Source organism: Boleophthalmus pectinirostris, unplaced genomic scaffold, assembly GCF_026225935.1.
Source record: "Boleophthalmus pectinirostris isolate CB_2022bp ecotype Guang Dong unplaced genomic scaffold, ASM2622593v1 HiC_scaffold_2, whole genome shotgun sequence".
NCBI classification, from domain to species: Eukaryota; Metazoa; Chordata; class Actinopteri; order Gobiiformes; family Gobiidae; genus Boleophthalmus; species Boleophthalmus pectinirostris.
In genome coordinates this window covers 18,859,256-18,883,832 of record NW_026571152.1, presented here as the reverse complement: position 1 = coordinate 18,883,832, position 24,577 = coordinate 18,859,256, and the positions used below count along the sequence as shown (strand labels likewise).

General features: G+C 41.8%; 2 protein-coding genes across 4 annotated transcripts; both read left to right on the top strand.

The window, feature by feature from the left end:
* The first annotated feature begins 1,943 nt into the window (after positions 1 to 1,943).
* Positions 1,944 to 12,102, top strand: LOC110166804 (cytochrome P450 2B4-like). Its single transcript, XM_020932108.2, has 11 exons — positions 1,944 to 2,458; positions 3,290 to 3,452; positions 7,101 to 7,253; positions 7,665 to 7,825; positions 7,901 to 7,969; positions 8,037 to 8,141; positions 9,020 to 9,158; positions 9,230 to 9,315; positions 9,496 to 9,597; positions 9,793 to 9,934; positions 11,877 to 12,102. Exons 1-11 carry the CDS (start codon positions 2,297 to 2,299, stop codon positions 12,062 to 12,064), a joined length of 1,470 nt encoding a protein of 489 aa, XP_020787767.2. The 5' UTR covers positions 1,944 to 2,296; the 3' UTR covers positions 12,065 to 12,102.
* A 3,277-nt stretch (positions 12,103 to 15,379) lies between these two features.
* LOC110166870 (cytochrome P450 2B4-like) lies at positions 15,380 to 24,305 on the top strand. 3 transcript variants are annotated; one of them, XM_055155586.1, is made up of 11 exons: positions 15,380 to 15,552; positions 16,562 to 16,724; positions 17,353 to 17,505; positions 17,729 to 17,889; positions 17,958 to 18,026; positions 18,102 to 18,206; positions 19,352 to 19,490; positions 19,562 to 19,647; positions 20,517 to 20,618; positions 23,084 to 23,225; positions 24,055 to 24,305. In XM_055155586.1, the coding sequence occupies exons 1-11, from the start codon at positions 15,391 to 15,393 to the stop codon at positions 24,240 to 24,242; spliced, it is 1,470 nt and encodes a 489-aa protein (XP_055011561.1). In that variant the 5' UTR covers positions 15,380 to 15,390; the 3' UTR covers positions 24,243 to 24,305. The 3 variants fall into 3 exon arrangements, with proteins under 3 accessions (XP_055011561.1, XP_055011560.1, XP_055011563.1); XM_055155585.1 differs by having other exon boundaries at positions 23,826 to 24,257; XM_055155588.1 differs by lacking the exon at positions 24,055 to 24,305 and adding an exon at positions 23,712 to 23,895.
* The last annotated feature ends 272 nt before the right edge of the window (positions 24,306 to 24,577 follow it).

Sequence of the window (24,577 nt, the reverse complement as noted above, 5' to 3'; positions counted from 1 at the left end):
AACTCCTCCCAGCTCCGAGGTTCGGGGATTGCCGCCGCGACAGGCACCTTACGCCCACAGCTCCGAGCAGCCGCATCGACAATAGAGGCCGAGAATGAAGCCCACTCGGGCTCCATATCTCCAGCCTCCCCCAGAATCCGGGAGAAGTCCTCCCGGATGTGCGAGTTGAAAGTCCCTCTGACAGAGGCCTCCGCCAGACGTTCCCAACAGACCCTCACTACACGCTTGGGCCTGCCAGGTCTTTCCAGCTTCCTCCTCCACCAGCGAACCCAACTCACAACCAGGTGGTGATCAGTTGACAGCTCAGCCCCTCTCTTCACCCGAGTGTCCAAGACACGCGGCCGGAGATCAGATGACACGACTACACAGTCGATCATCGACCTCCGGCCTAGGGTGTCCTGGTGCCACGTGCACTTATGGACACCCTTGTGCTCGAACATGGTGTTGTTATGGACAAACCGTGACTAGCACAGAAGTCCAATAACAAAACACCGCTCGGGTTCAGATCAGGGAGGCCGTTCCTCCCAATCACCCCTCTCCAAGTGTCACTGTCGCTGCCCACGTGGGCGTTGAAGTCCCCCAGGAGAACAACGGAGTCCCCGGTTGGAGCACTGTCTAGTACCCCTCCCAAGGACTCCAAGAAGGCCGGGTACTCAGCACTGCTGTTCGGCCCGTAGGCCGACACCACAGTGAGAGACCTGTCCCCGACCCGAAGGCGCAGGGACGCGACCCTCTCGTTCACCGGGGTGAACTCCAACACACGGTGGCTGAGCTGTGGGGCAATGAGCAGGCCCACACCAGCCCGCCGCCGCTCCCCGCGGCCAACGCCAGAGAAATGGAGAGTCCAGCCCCTCTCAAGGAGTTGGGTTCCAGAGCCCAAACTGTGCATGGAGGTGAGGCCGACTATATCTAGTCGGTAACGCTCAACCTCCCGCACAAGCTCAGGCTCCTTCCCCCCCAGCGAGGTGACATTCCATGTCCCCAGAGCTAGTCTCCATGTCCGGAGATCCGGTCGTCGAGGCCCCCGCCGTCAACTGCTGCCCAGATCTCTCTGGACCGGCCCCATATGGCTCCTCCCGCGGGTGGTGGGCCCACGTGAGGACGGCCCCACGTCGCTCCTTCGGGCTAAGCCCGGCCGGACCCCGTGGGGGAAGGCCCGGCCACCAGGCGCTCGCTGACGAGCACCCACCCCAGGCCTGGCTCCAGGGTGAGGCCCCGGTGACGCCAATCCGGGCGACGTAACTGGCCTCTGTGTTGCACTCATCATAAGGGGCTTCTGAACCGTTCTTCGTCTGACCCGTTCCCCCGGACCTGTTTGCCTTGGGTGACCCTACCAGGGGCATGAAGCCCCCGACAACATAGCTCCCGGGATCATTCGGGCATTGCTTGAAGGCAATAGCTATAATATGCACTTTTTACACCTGAAATGAGCTGTTGCCTGTGAGGACTCATTAAATTGTGGTTTGCCCCTTTGGATTTATTTCAAATTGGTTTTAGTTATAGGATTTACACAAAAATATTTAAGTTATGTCTTACATATTTTCACCTTGAGGGCCCACAAGCACATTTCAAATAAAGCTCTTGACTAACCCGGGCTCAGACTGCATGCGGTGCAGCTCCAGTTTGGTGGCTGTAAGTATACCATATAATTTAAAGTAGTGAGAGGAGCTCAGATCGCTGGCAGTGCAATCCAGTGGTGCTGGCAGAGGTGCTGCAGCGCTGTATTAGGAACAGTAAATAATGTCATTAAAATACCATATGCATAGAAACCTATCTATCCATTTTCTTTCTCTTATCTGGGACCAGGTTGCAGGGGCAGCAGTCAAAGCAGGGACTCAAATTGGGGAATCACAGATATGATATACCAATGAGCATGGGCCATTGAAACCAATACAATGCCATATTTGATTCATCTTTCAGATTTTATTAAAGTTCTATGATTTATAAGCACAAGGAAATATGAATATATATAGCACTGTGGTATTTAATATATATCTTTTTTATTTTTGAGCTAATGGATTTTTTTTTTATTTGAAGAAGTCTCAGAAGGAGGTTACTTGAGTACATGTAAACGCCCTTTTTAAAAGAACTTATTGTAATCTGATTGTAATATAATGGGAAATGATGTGTTATGTAATTACCTCCAAACCTGGCAAACCCTCTTAACAAATACATTATTCATTCCCTACATATCAAGTGTTAAATCCACTATCACTGGAGGCGGGTCTACAGAAAATCACAGATTTTTACCTAAACTTCAGCCGACTCATGTTCCTGTTTGCTCTCTGCTTTCACCATGTTTGAGTCTCTGCTGCTCCTGTGGATATGTCTCTGTGTCTTGTTTATTCTTTTCAGGTCTGGTCGGCCCAAAAACTTCCCACCTGGACCCTTTGCTTTGCCATTTTTGGGGAATGCATTCAACTTAAGTCTTGACAACCCTCTGAAGTACTTTGAATCAGTAAGTGCAATACAAATTTAAGTACAATAAAAGCATGCAACTTGTTGATAGGGACTGTCTGCTCATGCTGAAGGGGCGCCCAGATACATGGCAATGATAAAAAGTTATTTTCAGGCTGAACAAAACTAAAAGAAACCAGCTGATATTAGTTTTCGCCATCAACAGTGTACCAAGTACCACAACTGCAATTTTCACAACAATGCCTGCAGGACTGTTGCCCAGTAACAAAGGTTTCCAAAAATAGATATAGACATATAACCAGTATATGCCAGACTAGCGAGCGACCTTGTTGACACTCATGGTGTATAATAGCAATTAAATTTTGCATGCTAAATGAGCTGAATGAATGTTTTTGGCACATAAATGCTGGCTTAAGCAAATAATGTAGAATTCATAAATAAATACCAGATGTGATCCTGTCTTTTACATAAGAGTCAGTAGACATTTAATCAACAATGTTTAAAAATGTTGTTATTTACAAATAACTACCTTGTATTGTTTCTGCTCTGCTTGAGTTAAACCTAAAACTAATATTTAACTGTCAAGATGTACGTTGAAAATAGCAATAGGAAATCTGCATCTTTTGCAGTTTTTTTGGTATAGCCACTTGTTTGTTAATTTTTAGGGATATGTGAATGGAGGGTAATCACGTCAGGTTTCTCCTGGTGGAGGGTTGTGAGGTACGGTCCTCTGGATGCAGGTCTGCAGCCAATTCCCTCTGATCATTTAGAGCCATTTCAACTGCAACACAAGTCTTGGGAGCCCTTAGTACTTTATGTAAGATTGCTTATTGATGAGATTCTCCATGTTTGTTTTTCTTTTTGCTTCCAGTTGAGGAGGACTTATGGGAATGTCTACAGCCTGTACATAGGGCCCAGAGCTGTTGTGGTGGTGAGTGGGACCCAGGCTCTGAAGGAGGCTCTGGTTAACAAGGCTGTGGACTTTGCTGGACGACCTCAGGACATATACATGACTGCACTTTTTGAAAAAAAAGGTTACTATTTATTTTAATTACACAACATTGTAACAGTTGCCAATACATTTCATACATTACTGGTAAACAGGGGTGTGGTCTAAGGTAACAAATGTCAATCATACAAAAGGTGCAAATTTGTAAAGCCAAATTATCCGAATGCCTGGAACCGAGTCTTAGAACCTTGTAAAGTGCAATGCTGAAGCATCAGCATTGCCCCCAAAAGGTCAGATGCCACAACCCTAGGCAGAAATACCAGATTGGGTCACAACTCCACCAGTGACAGTGACAGTCATTGTCACTAAAGAAGAAACCCTACATGTGCATCATGTTAAATAAAGTAAAGCATTAATTAAAAGAGACTTTTATTTAAAGGGTTTAAGAGATTATTTAATGTACCAAGTAACAAAAGGTTTGTGTAATCCCTCAGTCATCCAGGTAAAATTCTTTCTAATGGACAAAGGAGAAAGTGTCACGTCTAGAGCAGAAGTAGGACCCAAAATGCAACACTGCATTTCCAAAGTTGTTTAATGAACAAACACAAAATCCAAAACAGACATGAGAGTCATAATGACAATGTACCAACCCAGGGCAAAGGAATACACAGGGTCTATAAGTACACACATTAATGAGACACAGGTGAGACACATGAGGGCGGGGCAAACAATCAAGACAGGAAGTAAAACTCAAAACTACAAAAACACTACTCAAAACAAATGTCAAAATAAAACACCAACTACAACCACTACAAACATGAACCATGACAGAATGAAGAACAAGTGCAGAAAGCCCTCTCTGCTTGTGGATATCCAAAATGGGCTTTCAACAGAACAAAGAGAGCTGAAAAGCATACCAACAGAGAACCAGATCCCAAGAGAAAGGGTGTAACTATTCCTCACATGGCTGGTGTTTCTGAAAATCTACACAGGATTTTCAGACATGTCTTTTTCAAACCTACAAAGACAGAAACTGGTCCACCCAAGGGACAAACCCGTGAGCCACAAACAAAGCAATGTGGTCTACTCCATTCAGTGTAGTGGAAACTGTAGTGTGCAGGGCTCAGGACCTCAGTCTGCCGTACATCTCCATCTAAGGTTGGTGCGCACCAAACGGTCCATTCGAACCAAAAGTGGTTAGTTCGGTTCGTTTGCGTTGGTGTGAAAGCGTCAATCGGACTCGGACCCGAACCAAATCAAGCGGACCGAGACCGCAAAAAAGAGATGGTCTCGGTTCGCTTGAATCCGCACCAAATGACCAACTTTGGTGCGGTTCCTCTGGTGTGAACGCGAACCCGGGTCCAAACCATAGACAGTATGGACAAACGGACTATTCGAAATGCATCATGGGAGAAACGCGTCTCCTCTGCCTGAAATGACGCGCTGTACGACTCCAGCGCAGTAACAGATTGTTGTCCAGACGCAGCCGCGATTCATTTTCGAATTATTTTACCAACAATGGCCAATACAGAGAATGTAACACACGAAGATCAGGTCGTTTTCACACCGCTAGTTCGATTATTTGGTTCGCACCAGGCAATAAAATTGTTATTATGTAGCAAATACACTCCAGTGTGGTCCGCGTTCACACCGGCAAACGAACCAAAACTGGTTCGATTGACGTGTCTCTGTTTCCCCGGTAAAACAGCGATACCTCCAGTTATCAACACCGATGTTCCTGTTAATACCACGGGCCGTCCTCATCTCAAATTATCACCATGAACTCATAAAACAGCAACATGTAGAACTTTGTACAAACTCACCGCATCAGCCCAGAGCTCGGGTAACAGCAGCAGCCAACAGCGCTCACAGTAGCGCGCAGCTCCTCAGGACGGGACTGGGGTCTGGTCCTTGGTCTTCTGTTACAAGCTCGTTGGTCAGATGGTCCGGAGGCTCTGTCCTCCATGTGCTGGTTCCAAACGGTGGCGAGCAAGACCAGTGCTTGATGGGCTGAGTCCGAGCGGGTACGTTCCGTCGTCTGTGCGCTGGTTCTGTGCGGGAAAGTGAGAATGCGCTGTGGACTACAGGTCCGGCGCGCTTCTCCGGTTCTCCGCGCTCAAGAACCACGGCTGGTTCCGAGGTGGTGCAGCATCCGGACAGAAGCGTGAGTCCAGTTTGGTTTGTTATATGTTGTTCTGAGCGTCCGTCCTCCGCGCATTTGGTTCTTCCCGGGGAAAGCGCTTCCTCAGGTCGAGGCTCCCCGCTCCAGCTCCTCTGAGCCCGGCCTGAACTGGAGCTGCCCCCGCTGGTTCAGGACTCTGGTTTGGATCTAGTCCGACTGTATTTCTCACACTAGGCTAAAAACGGACTTTTTTTTAAGTTGTATCAATTGAATGGGCGATTGCCTATTGCCATGAAATTATTTGGTTAATTAAAGCCTAAAATAACAAATGTTGGTTGCTGTGTGATCACGGGGAACACCGGGTCGTCTCTGTGCGTGTAGGTCCTGAACAGGGGTACGCACCCCCAATTTTGACTCACTCTGGAGCCACACGTTCGCACACTGATACTTGCTCTGATCTTCGTGTGTTACATTCTCTGTATTGGCCATTGTTGGTAAAATAATTCGAAAATGAATCGCGGCTGCGTCTGGACAACAATCTGTTACTGCGCTGGAGTCGTACAGCTCGTCATTTCAGGCAGAGGAGACGCGTGTCCCTCCCATGATGCATTTCGAATAGTCCGTTTGTCCATACTGTCTATGGTTTGGACCCGGGTTCGCGTTCACACCAGAGGAACCGCACCAAAGTTGGTCATTTGGTGCGGATTCAAGCGAACCGAGACCACCTCTTTTTTGCGGTCTCGGTCCGCTTGATTTGTTTCAGGTCCAAGTCCGATTGACGCTTTCACACCAACGCAAACGAACCGAACTAACCACTTTTGGTTCGAATGGATCGTTTGGTGCGCACCAAATACTGTCGGTGTGAAAACACCCTCAGAGGTGTGAAAGCCTGAACGATCATGCTAATTTGATTCAGGCACAGTCCTCACTTAGTGCAGTTCAGTAGGCCTAGCTAACAAACAGAAACTGTAAACAAGTAGGTGTGTTAATTTCAGAGTAGTTTCAGTGTAGTTAGCTTCTCCCTTCAGGCAGATATAAGGAAGTGTCCACCAGCATTCTGACCAGAGCTAAAGAAGCAGCTTGGATGAGTTGCGAAACGTATTCAATCAAAAGTTTTTGTCCAGTTGACAGAATTTAATTTCTGCTTTGCTATGATTAACAAAAGATTTTACTAAAAGAGTTTTTAAAACATTTAATAAGTAGTTTTTTTTCTATATCAATTTTATTCATTTACAAATCCTTTTTCAAATTGTATTATCATCTCTGATTAATTTGTCTGATTAGTTGGCTAAATTTTAATGCAAAAAGTGAGCAAACTAGTAACAACTTCTGTGATTGGTTGGTACAGTTCACACTTTGATTGGCTGGACCCTTGAGCAGGCTTTTGCTCATGCCCATGGCGACAGTGGACGATGGATACTTGAGCAATATTATTTTGCTACTTTTACTTGAGTACAATTATTTGCTATTCTACCCACCTACCCAAAAATGCAACTGTGAATAATAGTGATGAGCCTGGAAGAAGTTAGTTAGATTTAAATACCCACGTTCTGCTTTTTTCCACTGTTTGAAAATCTTTACCCCAGCTTTAATAATGTACAATTGGTGCAGGTCTAATTCTAGCAGATTATGGTCAAAAATGGAAGGAGCATCGTCGTTTTGCTTTGATGACCATGAGAAACTTTGGTTTGGGCAAGCAGTCAATGGAGCAAAGGATCCTGGGAGAACTGCAGCACACCATCAATAAACTGGAGAAAAACACAGGTGTGTTTATAACTGCCATATTAATAAGGAGTCTTTGGACTCTTTACATCTGACTAAGATTCATGCTGTGTTCCAGTGTCCACAGAGGTTAGAAATTTGGGCAGTTTTCTTGGAGTTTCTGTGTTCTAGTTGTCAAGTCGTTACAGTGGTGACACAGTTAGTGTGACTAATTATTAATTTGGACTATTTTGTTGTTGTTCTGTGTAGGAAATAACACAAACTGTCAATATTACTGTTACCAGATTTTCCAAATGCAATGGGAAGCCAATTTTCAAATAGGATTGAAATAATATCCAAACTTCGAGCTCCAAAATCCAACCTCTGAAAACAACTGGAATGCAACATTGAACCATTTTACAGTGTTAACTAAAACTGTTCCAGTCATCTATCTTTCCATCTTTTGTCATTTAGGTAAAAGTCTGAGTGCTCAAGTCATGTTTCACAACATCGCCTCCAACGTGATCTGCCTTGTTCTGTTTGGAAAACGATTTAAATATGATGATGAGTTTATCATAAAATATGTGAATAATTTCACTGAGATTAACAAAATTCTCAATGGACCTTGGTCTTTTGTAAGTTTTCATATATTTGTATTGAAACACAAACACATATGTCCAGTGCTGTAATAACCATTGTGTTTTTTGCAGGTGTATGATAGTTTTCCCCACGTTCGCTGCTTGCCATTACCATTCAATGAAGGTTTTAAGAGAATACAGGTAGTACCAAAATATGATTGAAAAGCTTTTTATTGTAGTGATTTTTCTCGTTTTTTTTCTGTGCTAGACAGTGAAAAGCATGACCACCTCTATAATAAATGAGCAGAAGAAGACCAGAGTTCCAGGACAACCTCGAAATTTTGTCGACTGCTATCTTGATGAAATGGACAAGGTGGATACTTTGCATTATACTTTGAAAACTAACAATTTCAATTTTTTATTAAATTATTTATTTCTCATAATGTGTGCCCCATAATGTGGCAGGATTGCCCTTTCTAGGGATGAAATTTGATCTTATTAATATTAATAGTATTGTTTGTCAATAAAGAATATGTGCCTGATAAAAATTACTATTTGGTCAGTAGTGTAGGCTACACTATTAATAAAACTGCAATGTAAAATATTGTAAAACTGAATTTGAGAAGAAATAGAAATAGATTCCAATAGCTTTTCTGTTTAGTTTCTTTCACCCTGCTCTTAAAATGGGTTCTCAAGTACCAGTTCTCGAATCCCATCCCTGGTCCTTTTTATTGAAAATTGATACTTGTGCTTACAGACTAGAGGCATAATAGTTTCCAGGTTTTTTTCCAGACTTTTGCACATTTGTACTTAGAGTCTGCTCTCATCTGTGAAAAGGAGTGAAGCTGACCATTTAGTGTTTTATTTAAAATGCAATTGGAACTCATCAACAGTAAGCAGGGAACATGGGTATGTCTGCATGTCTCCTGTAATCTCGTCTCGGATCTGGAGGCTGTGCTGAAGACACATCTGATAATGGCACATACTGATGTGTTATCCTGGAGGAGTTGAAATTCCTGTGCTACCCACATGATCCAAAAGATACCACCTCAAGATGAAACAATTAAAAGCAATTTTTAAAATAAAATAAAATAAGAGGAGGGAAAAATTTGACAGCCTGGGGTTTTAGACATCTCATTCACTTGTCGTCTCTGGCACTGAACTCATTTCAAGAGTCATTCCACTGGTGCATGCAGAAAAATACGGAAGCAGTATCTTGAGAGAGAGTTTTTTTTTTTTTTTCCATCACAGAAAGCCAGTGATAACACCACATTGTCTCCTGAAGAACTGCTGATGTCTTGTCTCAATCTACATTCTGCGGGCACCGACACCACATCTAACACACTGCTCACTGGATTCCTCTACCTTATGACCAAACCTCACATCCAAGGTTAGATCATGTACTGTTCAGTTTTGTGTTTATACAGTGGTCATGTTAATGTTATTATGTCTTCTCCCCAGAGCGCTGTCAGCAGGAGATAGACAGAGTGCTGGAGGGAAAGGACTGTGTCACTTTTGATGACAGACACAACATGCCTTATGTTCAGGTATAAATGCATTTTATTTATTTATTAAGTTTTTTTCCCCCTTTTTTAATATAGGAAGAATAGTAATTGATGTCATCTATTGTTTTGTCGTAACTGTGGATAGCTTGAGGTTTGTTTTGTATTCTCCTGTGCAGTTGAGGGAGATTTTATCCACATTTCTTTTCTCTGTGGCTTCGTCAGGCTGTGGTGCATGAGAGTCAGAGAGTGGCTGACACTGTCCCTCTGAGTATTTTTCATTCAACCACCAGAGACACAGAGCTGATGGGCTACTCCATTCCCAAAGTAAGTAGGATTAACAATCATCCTCTTTTCAGAAATCCTGCCCCACTGCTTCCCTTTTAAAATCTTTTCTTAGCCCCACCTACGTTTTGATGCTACACGTTAAGCCATTTTTTAAGCACATTAAGACGGCTATAGAGATGGCTGTAAAGGAGTTGTGTATGCCTTAGTAGTGTAAAATGTCTGTTTTATTTCTAGGGCACTATTGTCATTCCCAACCTGTCGTCAGCTCTCAATGAGGAGGGACAGTGGAAGTTTCCTCATGAATTCAACCCTGAAAACTTTCTCAACCACAAAGGGGAGTTTGTCAAACCAGATGCATTCCTGCCCTTCTCTGCAGGTACAGTACAGTATCTCCACAGAGAATGTTCCAAAGTATGGTTTAAACTTTCCATGGGATCATGCCATTTACTTTCCACCTCCAGAAAGTATGTAGTACGCAATTCCCCTTATTCTGGAAGTTGCCGTGGGGGCTGCCATCATCATTTGGGTTATATTATTTTGCATGGGGCACCAAAGTAACAAATTAACTTGCTTTATGCCATATTTAAAGGTTGTATGGAGGATTTTTTTTTGGTTTCAAATTGTCAATGATAGCATTATAGAGGTGCAGTAGCCTTGTAATTATGATGACCAAAAAAAAGAGAATAAAAATTCATCAACTCTGGACGTGGTGGGGCCAGCTAAACATTTGCCAATAGATAACGACACTGCCTCGTTATCTGTTAGCTGACAGGCTGTCAATCAATCTCCCTACGTTTGTAGCGTAACTGACTTGCCTGCGCGCTGCCGGTACGTGGTTTACGTACGCCTGTCATGCAGTCCACAGACGCAAGCCGCACAGACGCTGTTTACTCCACCAACGCAACAGTTCTTAGCGGCTTTTTTTGACCTATATCTTCCTCGCAGTTCGCACAAAGTTTGTTGCAATGGCAGACAAGAATCCAGGAGCAGTTAGCCGCAAAAGAAAGTCCGTTTTTGAGATTGCTGAAAGAAGAAGACAAGGGGAAAAGCAGCGAAGCCAAACTAAGGTGATTCTTGAAGATTCATTCCAGCGATGGCGCAACTGAAGCAGACGCAGGGTCTAAAGACTGACGCATTGGTCGCCAAATTACTCCTGGACAGGTCACTTCTGCTTATTATGAAAACGTACTTTATTTCCAAGAGCTAGTCAAACGTTTTCAGGACACGAAACCGATATCCTATGTCTGAAAACGTAATTTTCAGTGCAAAGAAAGAGTCCGCTTGCTGCTGCGTGTTGTAGCTAGTTCATTCGCACTGAATCTCCGCGCACCCTTCTCTGCACCCCTTTCCTACTCCTGTCCCCGCTGCCCGATCCGCTCTTCCCCCTGCTCCTCACTTCTCCGGGCACGGAATCTCCGCGCACCGCTCCCCTCTCCTCTCTCCTCTCTCCTCTCCCTGCTCCGCTCTTCTCCCTGCTCCTCACTTCTCGTCCGCGCACGAAATGTCCGCGCACCCGCTCCCACCGCTCCTCACTTCTCCGCCTTGCCTAACCAACACTGTAGTTAGTTGTTTACAAGTCATGTGCAGCGGCTGTAAACAAACCTGTTTCTGGCGTAGCGAGGAGGCGGGAGGAGGCGTTTCTACGTAGGGAGCTGTAGGGGAGGGGGGGGGTGGTTTCACGCATGCGCAACATTTGAAAAAGGACAAACAGTCGCTGGATTTCTCGTTCCTTGGAAAATCCTCTATACAACCTTTAATTGGCAAAACCTTTCTCAAATTCACCATTGACATGAATGGGATCCCCATTTAACTGGAAGTGCCACTAAAAGAAAGCGTGGCTTAGGGGTATTTAGAGACAAAAGTGGGCGTGGTGAAATAAGATGAATATGTTGTTACAGTGATCAGGTGGATTCAGGTGCATTATGTTATTGAGTGCACCTTACTGGGGAAGAGGTTAGTGCCCAACCCTGATGAAATTCCTTACATGTCTGGGCCAAACCTAACCCAAACAATGAGCATGGCATAGAGCTTATGTTCTACCTGCATTTGCCTACCGTACATTGGTCCATTCCCACTTTCAGGGCATCTGCCATTGTCTGGATTTCTCCTTCACTCTTCTTCTTTACACCTCCACATTATCCAGGTTCTTTCATTCACATGCCTTCTACCTCACATACCATATTATGCTACTTTATTAACTTAGGAGTTTAAAATTTTGTTAAGAAAAAAATTGAACTCAACAAAGGCAAAAACACAGAAAAGAATAGTCCTACTGATACACAATATTTGTTATACTTTTATGTTCTATTTTTGTCCAGGTTCTCGGTTGTGTCTGGGAGAAAGCCTGGCCCGTATTGAGCTCTTCCTCATCATGGTGACTCTTCTGAGGAAGTTTAAGTTCATTTGGCCTGAGGATGCAGGAGAGCCTGACTATGAGCTGGTGTTTGGCATCACTGTGACGCCTAAACCGTACAACATGAAATTGAAGCTGAGGACCACACAGTGAAGAATATGTGTATTTGCTGTTAATAAATTTGATTATGAACCGTGTGTAAATGATTAAGTGAACAAGTCATTTTTTCAGGGAATATTAGAGAAGGTATTTACGTGTGTGTTATAGTTGTAATTTGCACTTGTATTTCACAACTGAAACGAGCTGACATACTTGTGCTGGTAAAAGAATTGTCCCATAAAGTTGCAGTGTATTTTTTTGTGAAATCAAACTGCTTGTGTTCAACTGATAGTGTATTTTAGAGTAATTTTCACAAAGCCCAGATTTTTAATTATGTAATATTTTGATATACATTTTTTAAAAATCTTCAAAGCACCTTAAGCACCTTGGTGCTTTGTAATAGCCTAGCCCTGTTTGGGCCTATGTTAACTACATTCTAGTTGCCATTTAGACTCATTGAGGAAGTTTCTACAGAAGAAAAACATTTTTTGTGCCAGTGATCGACGGCCCTTGATACCAAAATTGTGTCTTTGATTCATTTTCCAGATCTCTTTAGTCCTGTATGATTCCATGAAAATAAAAAGTTAAAACTGTTAAAAAAGTTACATTCTCCATGGAGACAGACAGATGTTATGCATGGAATATTATAGCCAAAGAAACAACATTTCTATGGAAACAAACCCTCATTTACTGTTTTACAACAATTTCAAATACTAAAAGACCATCTGAAAATGCTCTGGGAGCATTAAATGGGAGAACTGTTTCAGAATGTGCAGTGACGTGCTCATTCATTGTAGTGCTACTTTAGTGGAGTCTGGTAGGATTGTTGAAGAGTCCTGATGGTTTTGTGAGAAATCAAATAAAGAAGAGATGCACCAGAGGAGCAATGGGAGGTGTGGTGGGTCAGAGAATCTTTTAGTCCAGATCTGGGAAGAAACATTCCATAGCAAAATATATCTTAAACTTATTTTAACACCATACCTCAACTCACTGGGAGGAAGCCTCAGCATTACAAAGCCTACAATGGAGGATGCCATACTATTTTTCATCAGAAAGACTAGGGATGAAAATCAAAGACTGGTACTAGAGAAAACATTTGAGGAGCAGGACAGAAGAGATTGAACAGAAAAGCCCTTACTGGCTGTGTGGTAGCCTGACCTGTTTGTAGGGTTTGTAATTGAGAAACTGTATATCTACAAATTTCTAAACCACATACATAAAAGTGTAGGAGAAAATGCGATTTAACGTGTGGTAAGATGTGCGTGTTTGAGCATGTGGTTTAGCTTTTGACGAATTATTGAAATTATACATTTGCGGGGCACCAGATTCTGACCGAATCAAACTTAACCATATGCGACAACAACAACTTATCAATTAAATCAATCTGAAGGGAACGTACCCGAAAAAGTGACCTGATGATAACTTTAAGAAAAATCACTGAAACCAGCAAATTCCTTTGTGTGGTTTATTAACAAACAATAACTAGACACCAGCTTCCAAGTTCTGGTTACGTAACATTAAAGCACCGATTTTAACAACCTGAGGTAGTTATAAAACGGGGTTCAGTTTAGCTCAGTTATGGCGTTTCGCTAAGTCGCTACGGCGCTTGCCTTAGGAATAATTGGACGCAATCGTAAGAGGGATGCCAACCCTTATTCATTCACTGTCTGAACCAGCCTTACTTGGCGATGTTGTTCTCGGTCCGAGTGGAATGCGGCGATGGCGGGGTTCGGCGGTGGTCGCGCGCACGGGCAGGCAGCGGCGTGATGACGGTACTCGGGTAGGGCGGTCCACGCCTCCTTCACCGGCTCTGGTCCTCAGCTCTCGGCAGGTGCGACTCCAGGTCTGTTACAGCTCCCCCTGGGTCTCTCCGACCGGCCGTCTTCCCTGGTCCTCTTCGGCGGGTCCTCGCGGCGGCGAGGCAAGGCGAGGAGCGAAGAAAGGCGAAGCGAAGCGAAAAGCCCGATGCGAAGCGAAGTTTTCGCGCGTGAGGCTTCGTTTTGGTCAGTGCGCTTGGTGGGCGTTGTTATATGCAAATTTAAGGCACGGCCGCGTCTGAGCTGAACTGGTCCCCGTACAAATATCATTTGCAAATATTAAATTGATAACTTCCCACATTCAGGTACTAACTGTTTATGATAACATTAGCCAACGATTCATAGAAATAAATCAAAGGTATATCTGTCTGAAAACACGCCGTGAAGTTACCGTAAATACTTCCGTGGGAACATGACATGAAATACACACAAGAGACTATGAACACATGAATTAAGCAGTGTGGCATACTTGTCTTGTATCAACATGAGCCTTATATAGGACACAGTTAAACATCCTTAACTAGTTATCGAGATGCGTTTAATCCAGTCCTTCTCTAGTGTCCAAAAGTGGCAACCACAGTCCATCGCGGTTTTAACCGGTCCAAGCATTGGCGCCTAATGGTCTGGTATGTAGATGATGTGGGTCTGTTTCTTCAAGCACAATAAAGAAAGTCATTATTTAACAGTCCTTATCACTTTAGCAGAGCCATGTTAATTCCCCACTCTGATTCATGTCCCACCTGGCGTGGGGGAAGGGAGGTGTGGAAGCACCGAAGATCGGTTCTCTTGGGGTTGTAAATACCAAGAGGCAGTCAGGCGGAACCGACTTCTCTAGGTTCCTGGTTTGTGGTTCTATCAGAATGGGGGAAGCAGGCCCTGAACAGGCATCTTTCCCTACAAAAGACAGACTTGCTTGGGGCGTGAAAAGGCTGGCAGTCTCTAACCACAATTTCCATTTATATTTACATTTACATTTTCAGTGTCTAAAATATCAGCTCTACTTTCTCTTCAATTAAGATTGAAGCATTCTCAGTCTGCTGCTACTTCACACCCTCTGCTTTGACTTTTGGCTAAATAAAATCATGATTTAGGTGTATTGTTTACAGTACTGAACAAATGGAAAAAGTTAGCTATTAACTTGAAAACTACCACTGCATGGCATCACAAACTGGAACGGAACATTTTTAGATTTAAAGAAGTAGACAGCCGTATACTTTATTAATGTGCTTTATTAATGTTGCAGAATGAAACAAAACACAACCTCAACCATTTTGAGGAGGTAACAACATTCTAACATGACTTAAAGCACTTAAGAGTAAATTTTGTGTAATACAGGACCTTTAACAGAACTTATTGTTTGGATAATTTGATATACAATAAAATGGGAAATTATGTGTGTTATGCAATTACCTCCAAATCTGGCCCTGTTATCAAATACATGAATCATTCCTTACTTCATATTGAGTATAAAGTCCACTATCACTGGAGGCGGGGCTAAAGAAACCACTGATTTGTACCAAAACCTCGGCTGACTCATGTCCTTATTTGCTCTCTGCTCTCACCATGTTTGTGTCTGTGCTGCTCCTGTGGATATGTCTCTGCTTCTTGTTGCTTCAGTTCAAGTCTCGACGGCCCAAAAACTTCCCTCCTGGACCCTTGGCTCTGCCATTTTTGGGGAATGCACTCAGCTTAAGCTTTGACAACCCTCTGAAGTACTTTGAATCGGTAGGTGTACACCACTACATGCTAAAGTGATACACAGATACACAATCATCTAATGTTTTAATGCACCAAGTACCACAACTGAAATTTTCACAGCAATGCCTACAGGAGTGTTTGTATTGAGCATATTGATCTTATATACCTGAAGGAGAAAAAATAGATATAGACTATATATAGAGGTCGACGGCTCCTTTGAACTGAATTTTTAAGGGGTAAATGTTAGGTATTAAACAATGAATACAGTATTCTCTGTTACAACATCACAAGTATAACTTCATCTTATACTGTCATTTACAAGAGAGACTGAAGGCTGAAGACTTCTACCCAGAGGACACTACCTCATAAACCTCTACCAGGATTCACCTCTGCTGACATGTCCTCACGTTTTCTTTAATTTTCTTTAAATAAGTAACTTAATTACATTTTTTTTTATCAGTTGTTACCTTAGTTGATAGAACAGTTGATAGCCAAGGTCAGTTAAATACAATCAATCAATGAACCTGTCCAGGGACTACAGGTAGAAATTAGCACTGGTGCTACAACCTGGTACAATGCATCTCTCCTTTTAAGGTTCATGTCAAAATTGTGTGCTGTCCCTGTCTCATTAAATAAGTAAACTATATAAATAAATAAACTAGTTCACTATTAAACATGAAAAGCTCATTTCAAAAAAAAATAAAAAAAATTATATATATATATATATATATATATATATATATATATATATATATATATATATATATATATATATACACATATTTAGATTAAAACACTTCAAAGCCATTCAACCTCTGTCAACGTGTACACTGAAAAAGGCAATCAGGAAATCTGTCTTTTGGCACGGCCGCTGTATGGTCCTCTAGGTGCAGGTCTGCAGCCAGCTCCCTCACGACATTTAGGGCCATTTCATCTTCCACACAAGTCTTCTTGGGGGCCCTTAGTACTTAGTACTATGTAAGATTGCTTATTGATGAGATTCTCCATGTTTGTGTGTTTTTCTGTTTGTTTCCAGTTGAGGAGGACTTATGGGAATGTCTACAGTGTGTACATAGGGCCCAGAGCTGTTGTGGTGGTGAGTGGGACTCAGGCTCTGAAGGAGGCTCTGGTTAACAAGGCTGTGGACTTTGCTGGACGACCTCAGAACTTGTACGTCAATGCCATTGTGGAAGATAAAGGTTACTATTTAAATTATCTTAATAACACAACATAACACACAAGACATATCGGCATAAAATAAAAAGTGACTGAGAGATAAAACTGTTAGAATATAGCAGCAGTGAGCCTCTATAGAGCTGTTTTCTGTACCGGAAAAGGATCTCAGGCTTCACCTTTTCCTGCCTGTGCCAAAGTGAGAGTACAGTGTATATGGAGGGACATATGAGAATGAGAACAAAAGAAATGTATACTGGTAGATAGCATTCATCCAGGTGGTCCATCACACGGTGTGACCTGCAGCTTGTGTTCACATATGACAAGCTTTTTCTCATTTGCAGCATCCCTTTAGCTAAATCAGGATAGAAAGCATCTGATGATTGTTGCACTATATATCCAGCCTGCTTGTTTCGGTAGAAAACCAATTCTTCAGTTGTTCAAATGTGACCTGTCCTCCAGTTTGCAAACTAAACACTAAACCTGTGAGACGTGTTTATTGCATTCACCCATCCCCTTTTTCATGTTGTGTATTGTTGCTACAATGTTGTCACGCACTGTGGAACAAGGAACAAGATACTTGTTGATACTTGATACTTATTCACTTTCTCTTTTCACTGTTTGAAAATCTGTACCCCTGTGCAATTGGTGCAGGTGTAATTGCAGCAAATTATGGTCAAAAATGGAAGGAGCATCGTCGTTTTGCTTTGATGACCATGAGAAACTTTGGTTTGGGCAAACAGTCGATGGAGCAAAGGATCCTGGGAGAACTGCAGCACACCATCAATAAACTGGAGAAAAACACAGGTGTGTTTATAACTGCCATATTAATAAGGAGTCTTTGGACTCCTTACATTTGACTAAAATTCATACTGTGTTCCAGTGTCCACAGAGGTTAGACTTTGGGCAGATGTTTTCTTGGAGTTTTTTTATTATTATTTTTTTTTAAAGACAGAAATGTCCCTGTTAAAATCTTTCAAACATTGTAGTATAAACTGTTCTTGTCATCTATCTATCTTTTGTCATTTAGGTAAAAGTCTGAGTGCTCAAGTCATGTTTCACAACATCGCTTCCAACGTGATCTGCCTTGTTCTGTTTGGAAAACGATTTAAATATGATGATGAGTTTATCATAAAATATGTGAATAATTTCACTGAGGTTAACAAGATGATCAATGGACCTTGGTCTTTTGTGAGTTTTTATATATTTGTATTAACACATAAGTCCAGTGCTGTAATAACCATTGTGTTTTCTTGCAGCTGTATGATAGTTTTCCCTGCATTCGCCGCTTGCCATTACCATTCAAAGAAGCTTTTAAGAGAATACAGGTAGTACCTAAAAATGACTGGAAAGATTTTTCTCATAATTATTCTTTTGTATGTCTTTCTTTTTTTGTGCCTCAGACACTAAAAAGCATGACTTCCTCTATAATAAATGAGCACAAGAAGACCAGAGTTCCAGGATATCCTCAGGATTTGGTCGATTGCTATCTGGATGAAATGGACAAGGTGGATACTTTGCATAATACTTTGAAAACTCACTATTTAAACCTCTTAGTGATCTGGTTCCTTAGTGATTCTCTTATTGATTCCTAATTAATAAAAAATATTTACTTTTTGTATCTAGTTTATAGCCTCAACTATGAGTAAAACTACAATGTAAAATTGCATTTGCACTGAGTGAAAATATGGCATACATATGGCACTGTTAACAATGATAATAATATTTAATATTGTGTATCTCATCACCGTCTTTTTAACTTTAAGGTAATTTAGCCTATTTTAGATGTATCACAGAAATATGGCTGTTTTGTTTTGCAAAAGTTAAACATAAGTTTTCATTTTTAGCCATAAGGTTTGGATGAGAATTATTAAAATAACCTGGTCTCAAAAACCAACAATTGAATTACTAGTGCGTAATCTTTGTTATTGATCCATGTGCATAATCTGTGTAGTGCGTGTTGTTAGCATTAGCACTAACAGCTTATGCTTGCATTTTTCCATCTGTCCCGGTTCTCCAGGTTGATCAAAATGCTAAACAAGCTCCTTATCACTTTTCTTCAATGACTTGACCTTATTGTTGATAGATCTCTGATTTAGAAGATGCAACAACCCCTAAGTCTCAGCCTCAGTGATTTGCTTCTCATGGTTTTGCCGCATGAATCACCTCCTGAAGTACAGAATCCATTGTTGCTCCATTCGCACCTGAGTCATCTGTCGTCTCGGAGACAGGCTTCTTTCTAAGTGGCATATTTCCAGACTTCAAAAAGTGACTACTGATACTCATTGCAAATTTAGCAGTTTTTCCAGACACACTCACGGCAGTGGTCAGCTGGAGGTCAAGGCTCAACAGTAAAACTGTATAAAACAATGGCACAGACACTGAACGACAAACTGAAAAGATCTAACAATCAATAGTGGCTAGTGAAAGAAACTGTGAATGATTGCCAGCATGTAAAGCATAAACAGAATGTGTCTTTTACCTCTCAAGCGCTTGTCACACCTGACACTTATTATTTTGAAATAATTTCAAGAGTCATTCCATTAGTGCATGTAGACAAATATGGAAGTGGTAAACATAGATCTTGAGAGACCAAATTCAATTATATATGATTAATTATTATATTTATTATTATTTATTATATTTTTCACAGAGAATCAATGACGGCACATCATTTTCTTCAGAAGAACTTCTGATGTCTTGTCTCAATCTACATTCTGCGGGCACCGACACCACATCTAACACACTGCTCACTGGATTCCTCTACCTTATGACCAATCCTCAAATCCAAGGTTAGATCATGTACTGTTCAGTTTTGTGTTTATACAGTGGTCATGTTAATGTTATTATGTCTTCTCCCCAGAGCGCTGTCAGCAGGAGATAGACAGAGTGCTGGAGGGAAAGGACTGTGTCACTTTCGATGACAGACACAACATGCCTTATGTCCAGGTATATCAATCAATCAGTCAAACTTTATTTGTATAGCACTTTTCATACATTTGAAATGTAGCACAAAGTGCTTCACATGCAACAGAAACATTACAATACAATAATTAAAAACAACAGCAACCCCCCCACCACCACCCGCACCACCCGCACCCCACTGTTTCATCCATATTTACAACCATTTTAAACAGAAACATAAAACATAAAGCTTCAAAAGGTTATATTAAAAATAAAAATGGAGAGCTAAGATCAGATGGTGATTAAGTAAAATAGTAATGATAATTTAATTTAAAACAAATATAATAATAACAATAATTTAAGTTAAAACAAGTAAAAGTTTCAATTAAAAGCTAAATTAAGATACGTTTTGAGTTTACTTTTAAAAATATGAACACTCGCAGACCTCAGATCCTCAGGTAGACTTTTCCACAGACAGGGGCCGTAAAAGCTGAATGATGCCTCACCGTGAGTTTTAGTTTGGACTCTTGGGACAGTTAAAAGAAGACTACTTGAGGACCCGAGAGTCCGAGAGGGCTCATATGATAAAAGCAGTTCAGATAAATAAAGATAGAACTAAGACCATTAAGAGCTTTTTAAACCAATAAAAGAACTTTAAAATCTATCCTGAAGCTCACAGGAAGCCAGTGCAGAGATTTCATTACTGGGGTGATATGCTCTCTCTTCCTGGTCCTTGTCAACAACCTCTAAAAAATGCCTCTGACTGATATCACATTCACTCACCAACACTAAGTTCACTACTGATGTCATCTATTGTTTTGACGTAACTGTGCACAGCCTGAGGTTTGTTTTGTATTCTTCTGTGGAGTTGAGGGAGATTTTACCCACATTTCTTTTCTCTTTTGCTTCGTCAGGCTGTGGTGCATGAGAGTCAGAGAGTGGCTGACACTGTCCCTCTGAGTGTTTTTCATGCGACCACCAGAGACACAGAGCTGATGGGCTACTCCATTCCCAAAGTAAGAAGGAATAATAAATTCTTTGCATTAGTGGAACATTTATGTCTAATCCTATTTATGGAGATCTTGCCCCAGTCCTTCCTTTTTCAAATGTTTGCACCCACCTCAATTTCCTGCTGCAGGTTATGCCCACTTTCTGAGCAGATTTAAGACTGATGTCTATAGACAGGAGACAAGAGACAGGAGTTGTGTGTGTGTGTGTTAGTAGTGTAAAATATCTGTTTTAGACTGAGAATAATTCTATGGAATACTTTCAGAAAAAGTCCTGAGGGCAAATTTTGTTTACCAAGCTGAATTTTGAGTTTTAAGAATGCTAATTAGCATAATAGCATAGACGCCAGGCTAATCAAATTAAAGTTCTCTTTAATTGAATGGATTTCATGAAAAGTCCAGAAAACAAATACCAGTATACTGTATATATATCAGGTAAATATTATAACTAAGATTGAAATCACCACATGACCCCTAATTAGCATACTGAAATAAAAACAAGGCTATACTGCAGCATTTTAAAGCTAGCGTCCTTCATTTCCTTCATTTGATGAGCAGAAATAAAACAAATTCCTGATTCAGATTTTACTAGGTTTGGATTCTAGGTGACAGCTCATTTTTATTTCTGGAAGTCATTTATCTGTTTGCTATTGGCAGCTTTCATTCTTTATTGAGAATATAGGCTACTGTTATGTATTATATCACAAAATTTCAGTAAATGTTACTGAGGGGCCAAGGCAGGATAAGTGTCTTGCCCAAAAACACAACAGCATTCACCTGTTGGAGGTGGAATCGCACCACCAACCTCTGGGTCAGTGGATCTGCCAATGATGTTTATAGCAAGAGCGGGATTCGAACCGCCAACCTTCAGATCAGTGGACGAACACTCTGAGCTACTGCCGCAAAGATGCAAGAGCCACTCTTTTTTTCAGATGTCGGGGACCTGAGGCTCTACCCCCTGAAATGCTGCTGCTCATGGCCTATTAGAATAGCACTAGTATGAAGACAATCGAACAGAACAAATCCAGTTCTACCACCTTGAGTGGAAATGGGATGGAACGTAGTCAGTGGAAACCTGGAACCCAAACTGATGCAATCCCAAAAACCTGCAACTTGATGGTTACCTGTAGATGCAAGTATGACTGTAAGACAAGCAAATGCAGTTGCCACAGTGCAGGCCTGTTCTGTATAAGTGGCTGCAATTCCAGATCCAGAATGCTGGCAGTGCAGTCTAAGAATACAGCCATAATTAAAGTAAACTAGCACTTCTTTCTCTAAACTCCTTATCTCACACATTAAACACAACATAAAATCCTGGTGTGTGACTTTTTGTGATTTTTGCAGTGACTCCAAGGAAAATAGTTAATGGTTAGTGTCTCCTAGAGTTGGAGAGGCAATTTCTGTTAAAATAAAAATGCTGTAAATAAATTTGATTTGTATTTGTTGGATTCATATCCATTCTTAGTTTGGTTTCCAGTTTAAGACTAATTAAATTTTATTTTTTCATATGTGATTTGTTTTGTTACCTTTATCCTATTTAGAAAAAAAAAAGTCAGGTGGTCGAAGGAATACTTTGAGGATCTCCTCAATTGCACCATCACGTCTTTCGAGGAGGAAGCAAAGGCTGGGGTGAGGACTCATCATGAGATCCGTCATGAGGATCTTAAGTCTCTGGATGTTGTGGGGGCTGTCTTGGCTGACATGCCTCTTCAACATCTCGTGGCAGTCAGGAACAGTGCCTCTGGACTGGCAGACCAGGGTTGTGGTCCCTCTATATAAGAAGGGGGACTGGAGGGTGTGTTCTAACTACAGGAGAATCACACTCCTCAGCCTCCCTGGTAAGGTCTATGCCAGGGACTGGAGAGGAGAATCCGACCGAAAGTCGAATCTCAGATCCCGGAGCAGCTCAGAGTAGAGCCACTGCTCCTCCACATAGAGAGGAGCAGCTGAGGGGAGGGCATCTGTTCTGATGCCTCATGGGCATCTCCCTACGGCCTCCCTGGGGCCTCCTCCCATACTGATATGCCCGGAACACCTCCGTAGGTGTTCCGGGCATATCAGTATGGGAGGAGGCCCCAGGGAAGACCAAGGACACGCTGGAAGAACTATGTCTCTCGGCTCGCCTGAGAACGCCTTGGGGTCCCCCTGGAGGAGCTGGAGGAAGTGTCTGGGCTGAAGGAAATCTGGAAGTCCCTGCTTAGACTGCTGCCCCATGACCCAGCCCTGGATAAGTGGAAGAACAATGGATAGACTGATGGATGGATAATCTGTTTAATTTCACTTTTATTCATAAATTATATATATTATTAATATGCAAATTAGAAGGATTAGAACTCAGAATCCAGCTTGGTAAACAAAATATTCTGAATCAGCACCCTCAAATTATAAAAAAAAAAAAAAAGTTTACTGACTTTTCCTCAAATTTGCCCTCAGGACTTCTCTGTGAAAATAATCCTAGTCTATTTTATTCCAAGGGCACTATTGTCATTCCCAACCTGTCATCAGCGCTCAATGAAGAGGGACAGTGGAAGTTTCCTCATGAATTCAACCCTGAAAACTTTCTTAACCACAAGGGGGAGTTTGTCAAACCAGATGCCTTCCTGCCCTTCTCTGCTGGTAGGACATATTCTCATGATCTCACCATTTTGTAGTGATGCCTGAATCTTCCAGTGAGTGAAAAAGTAGTGTACTCAAAATGTCCCACAGTATATCTTAGTATGTATGCAAAAAAAAAAAAGACTAAAACAAATGCATGTTTTTGTTGTTGTTAATTTTGTTTTCTTTATTGCTGCAAACAAGTGTCCTTACTCTGGGGCTTGCACTTCCACAAACCTGACCTTTATTTGGTTTGGGGAGGGCCTCCTCTTGCTTGTTTCCATGAAAATGTTGTTCCTTTGGCTGTAATATTCCACAGAGAATGTTGTGAAGTATGATTTTAACTTTCCATGGGATAATGCAGTTAACGTTCCACCTCCAGAAAGTTACATCTCACTTTAGTACACTATATGCTGTTACAGTCATCAGGTGCATTCAGGTGCATTATGTCACTGAGCACGTCTGGGGCAGCAGTTAGCGCTCTTCCTCTTGTTACTTTGTTTTTAGGATTTGCTTATACAGCTCATGCCACAGACATGTCTTTCCAATCTCTATGAATTCCTTTGCGTGTCTGGGCCCAATCCGACCCAAAACAAATGAGCATACACTTTATGGTGGTAGAAAGTCAGCAGGAGCGGAGGGACACAATTTGCACAGTGTGGTCCTGCAGCCCAGACCAAAGCCCTGGAGCAGTGCAATCAGGGTCAAGCTTGAAACCTGGTCAAAGAATCAAAACTAAAACTAGAAGCAAGACTACCTGGACAAGTAATAAAGAATCAGTATTCAAAGCACCGATATATTACATGCACATCCAAGGAGGGATTCTGTTTTCTATTCTATTTTTGTCCAGGTCCTCGAGTGTGTCTGGGAGAAGGCCTGGCCCGAATGGAGCTCTTCCTCATCATGGTGACTCTTCTGAGGAGGTTTAAGTTCATTTGGCCTGAGGATGCAGGAGAGCCTGACTATGAGATGGTGTTTGGCATTACTGTGACCCCTAAACCATACAACATGAAACTGGAGTTGAGGACCACACAGTGAAGAATCTGTGTATTTTCTGTCACTAAAGGTTTCTATGAATCATGTGTAAATGATCAAGTGAATAAATGAATTTCTCAGAAGGAATATTAAAGAAACTGTTTACTTGTGTTTAGCTGTACTGTGTTCTGCTCTTTTACAACTGAAATAAGATGACATACTGAGGACTCATCAAACTGTGGTTAGCTTTGGATCTTGGAGAACTATTTAGGCAGCAAGAAAGTCTATTTTAGAAACGTGCAGAAGATGAGCAGAAGAAAATGGATTAAAGAAATTAATCAATTTTTATGGAAAGGCAAAAAGCCACAAATTGGCCATAAAAAATAATTATTCAATTG

Excerpts from the sequence above, each read along its gene's own strand:
- LOC110166804 (XM_020932108.2), top strand. The coding sequence starts at position 2,297 with ATGTTTGAGTCTCTGCTGCTCCTGTGGATATGTCTCTGTGTCTTGTTT. Across the intron at positions 7,970-8,036 it reads AAGGTTTTAAGAGAATACAG|ACAGTGAAAAGCATGACCAC; the intron begins GTAGTACCAAAA and ends TTTCTGTGCTAG. Across the intron at positions 9,159-9,229 it reads GACCAAACCTCACATCCAAG|AGCGCTGTCAGCAGGAGATA; the intron begins GTTAGATCATGT and ends TCTTCTCCCCAG.
- LOC110166870 (XM_055155585.1), top strand. The coding sequence starts at position 15,391 with ATGTTTGTGTCTGTGCTGCTCCTGTGGATATGTCTCTGCTTCTTGTTG. Across the intron at positions 17,890-17,957 it reads TCAATGGACCTTGGTCTTTT|CTGTATGATAGTTTTCCCTG; the intron begins GTGAGTTTTTAT and ends GTTTTCTTGCAG. Across the intron at positions 20,619-23,083 it reads TGGGCTACTCCATTCCCAAA|GGCACTATTGTCATTCCCAA; the intron begins GTAAGAAGGAAT and ends TTTTATTCCAAG.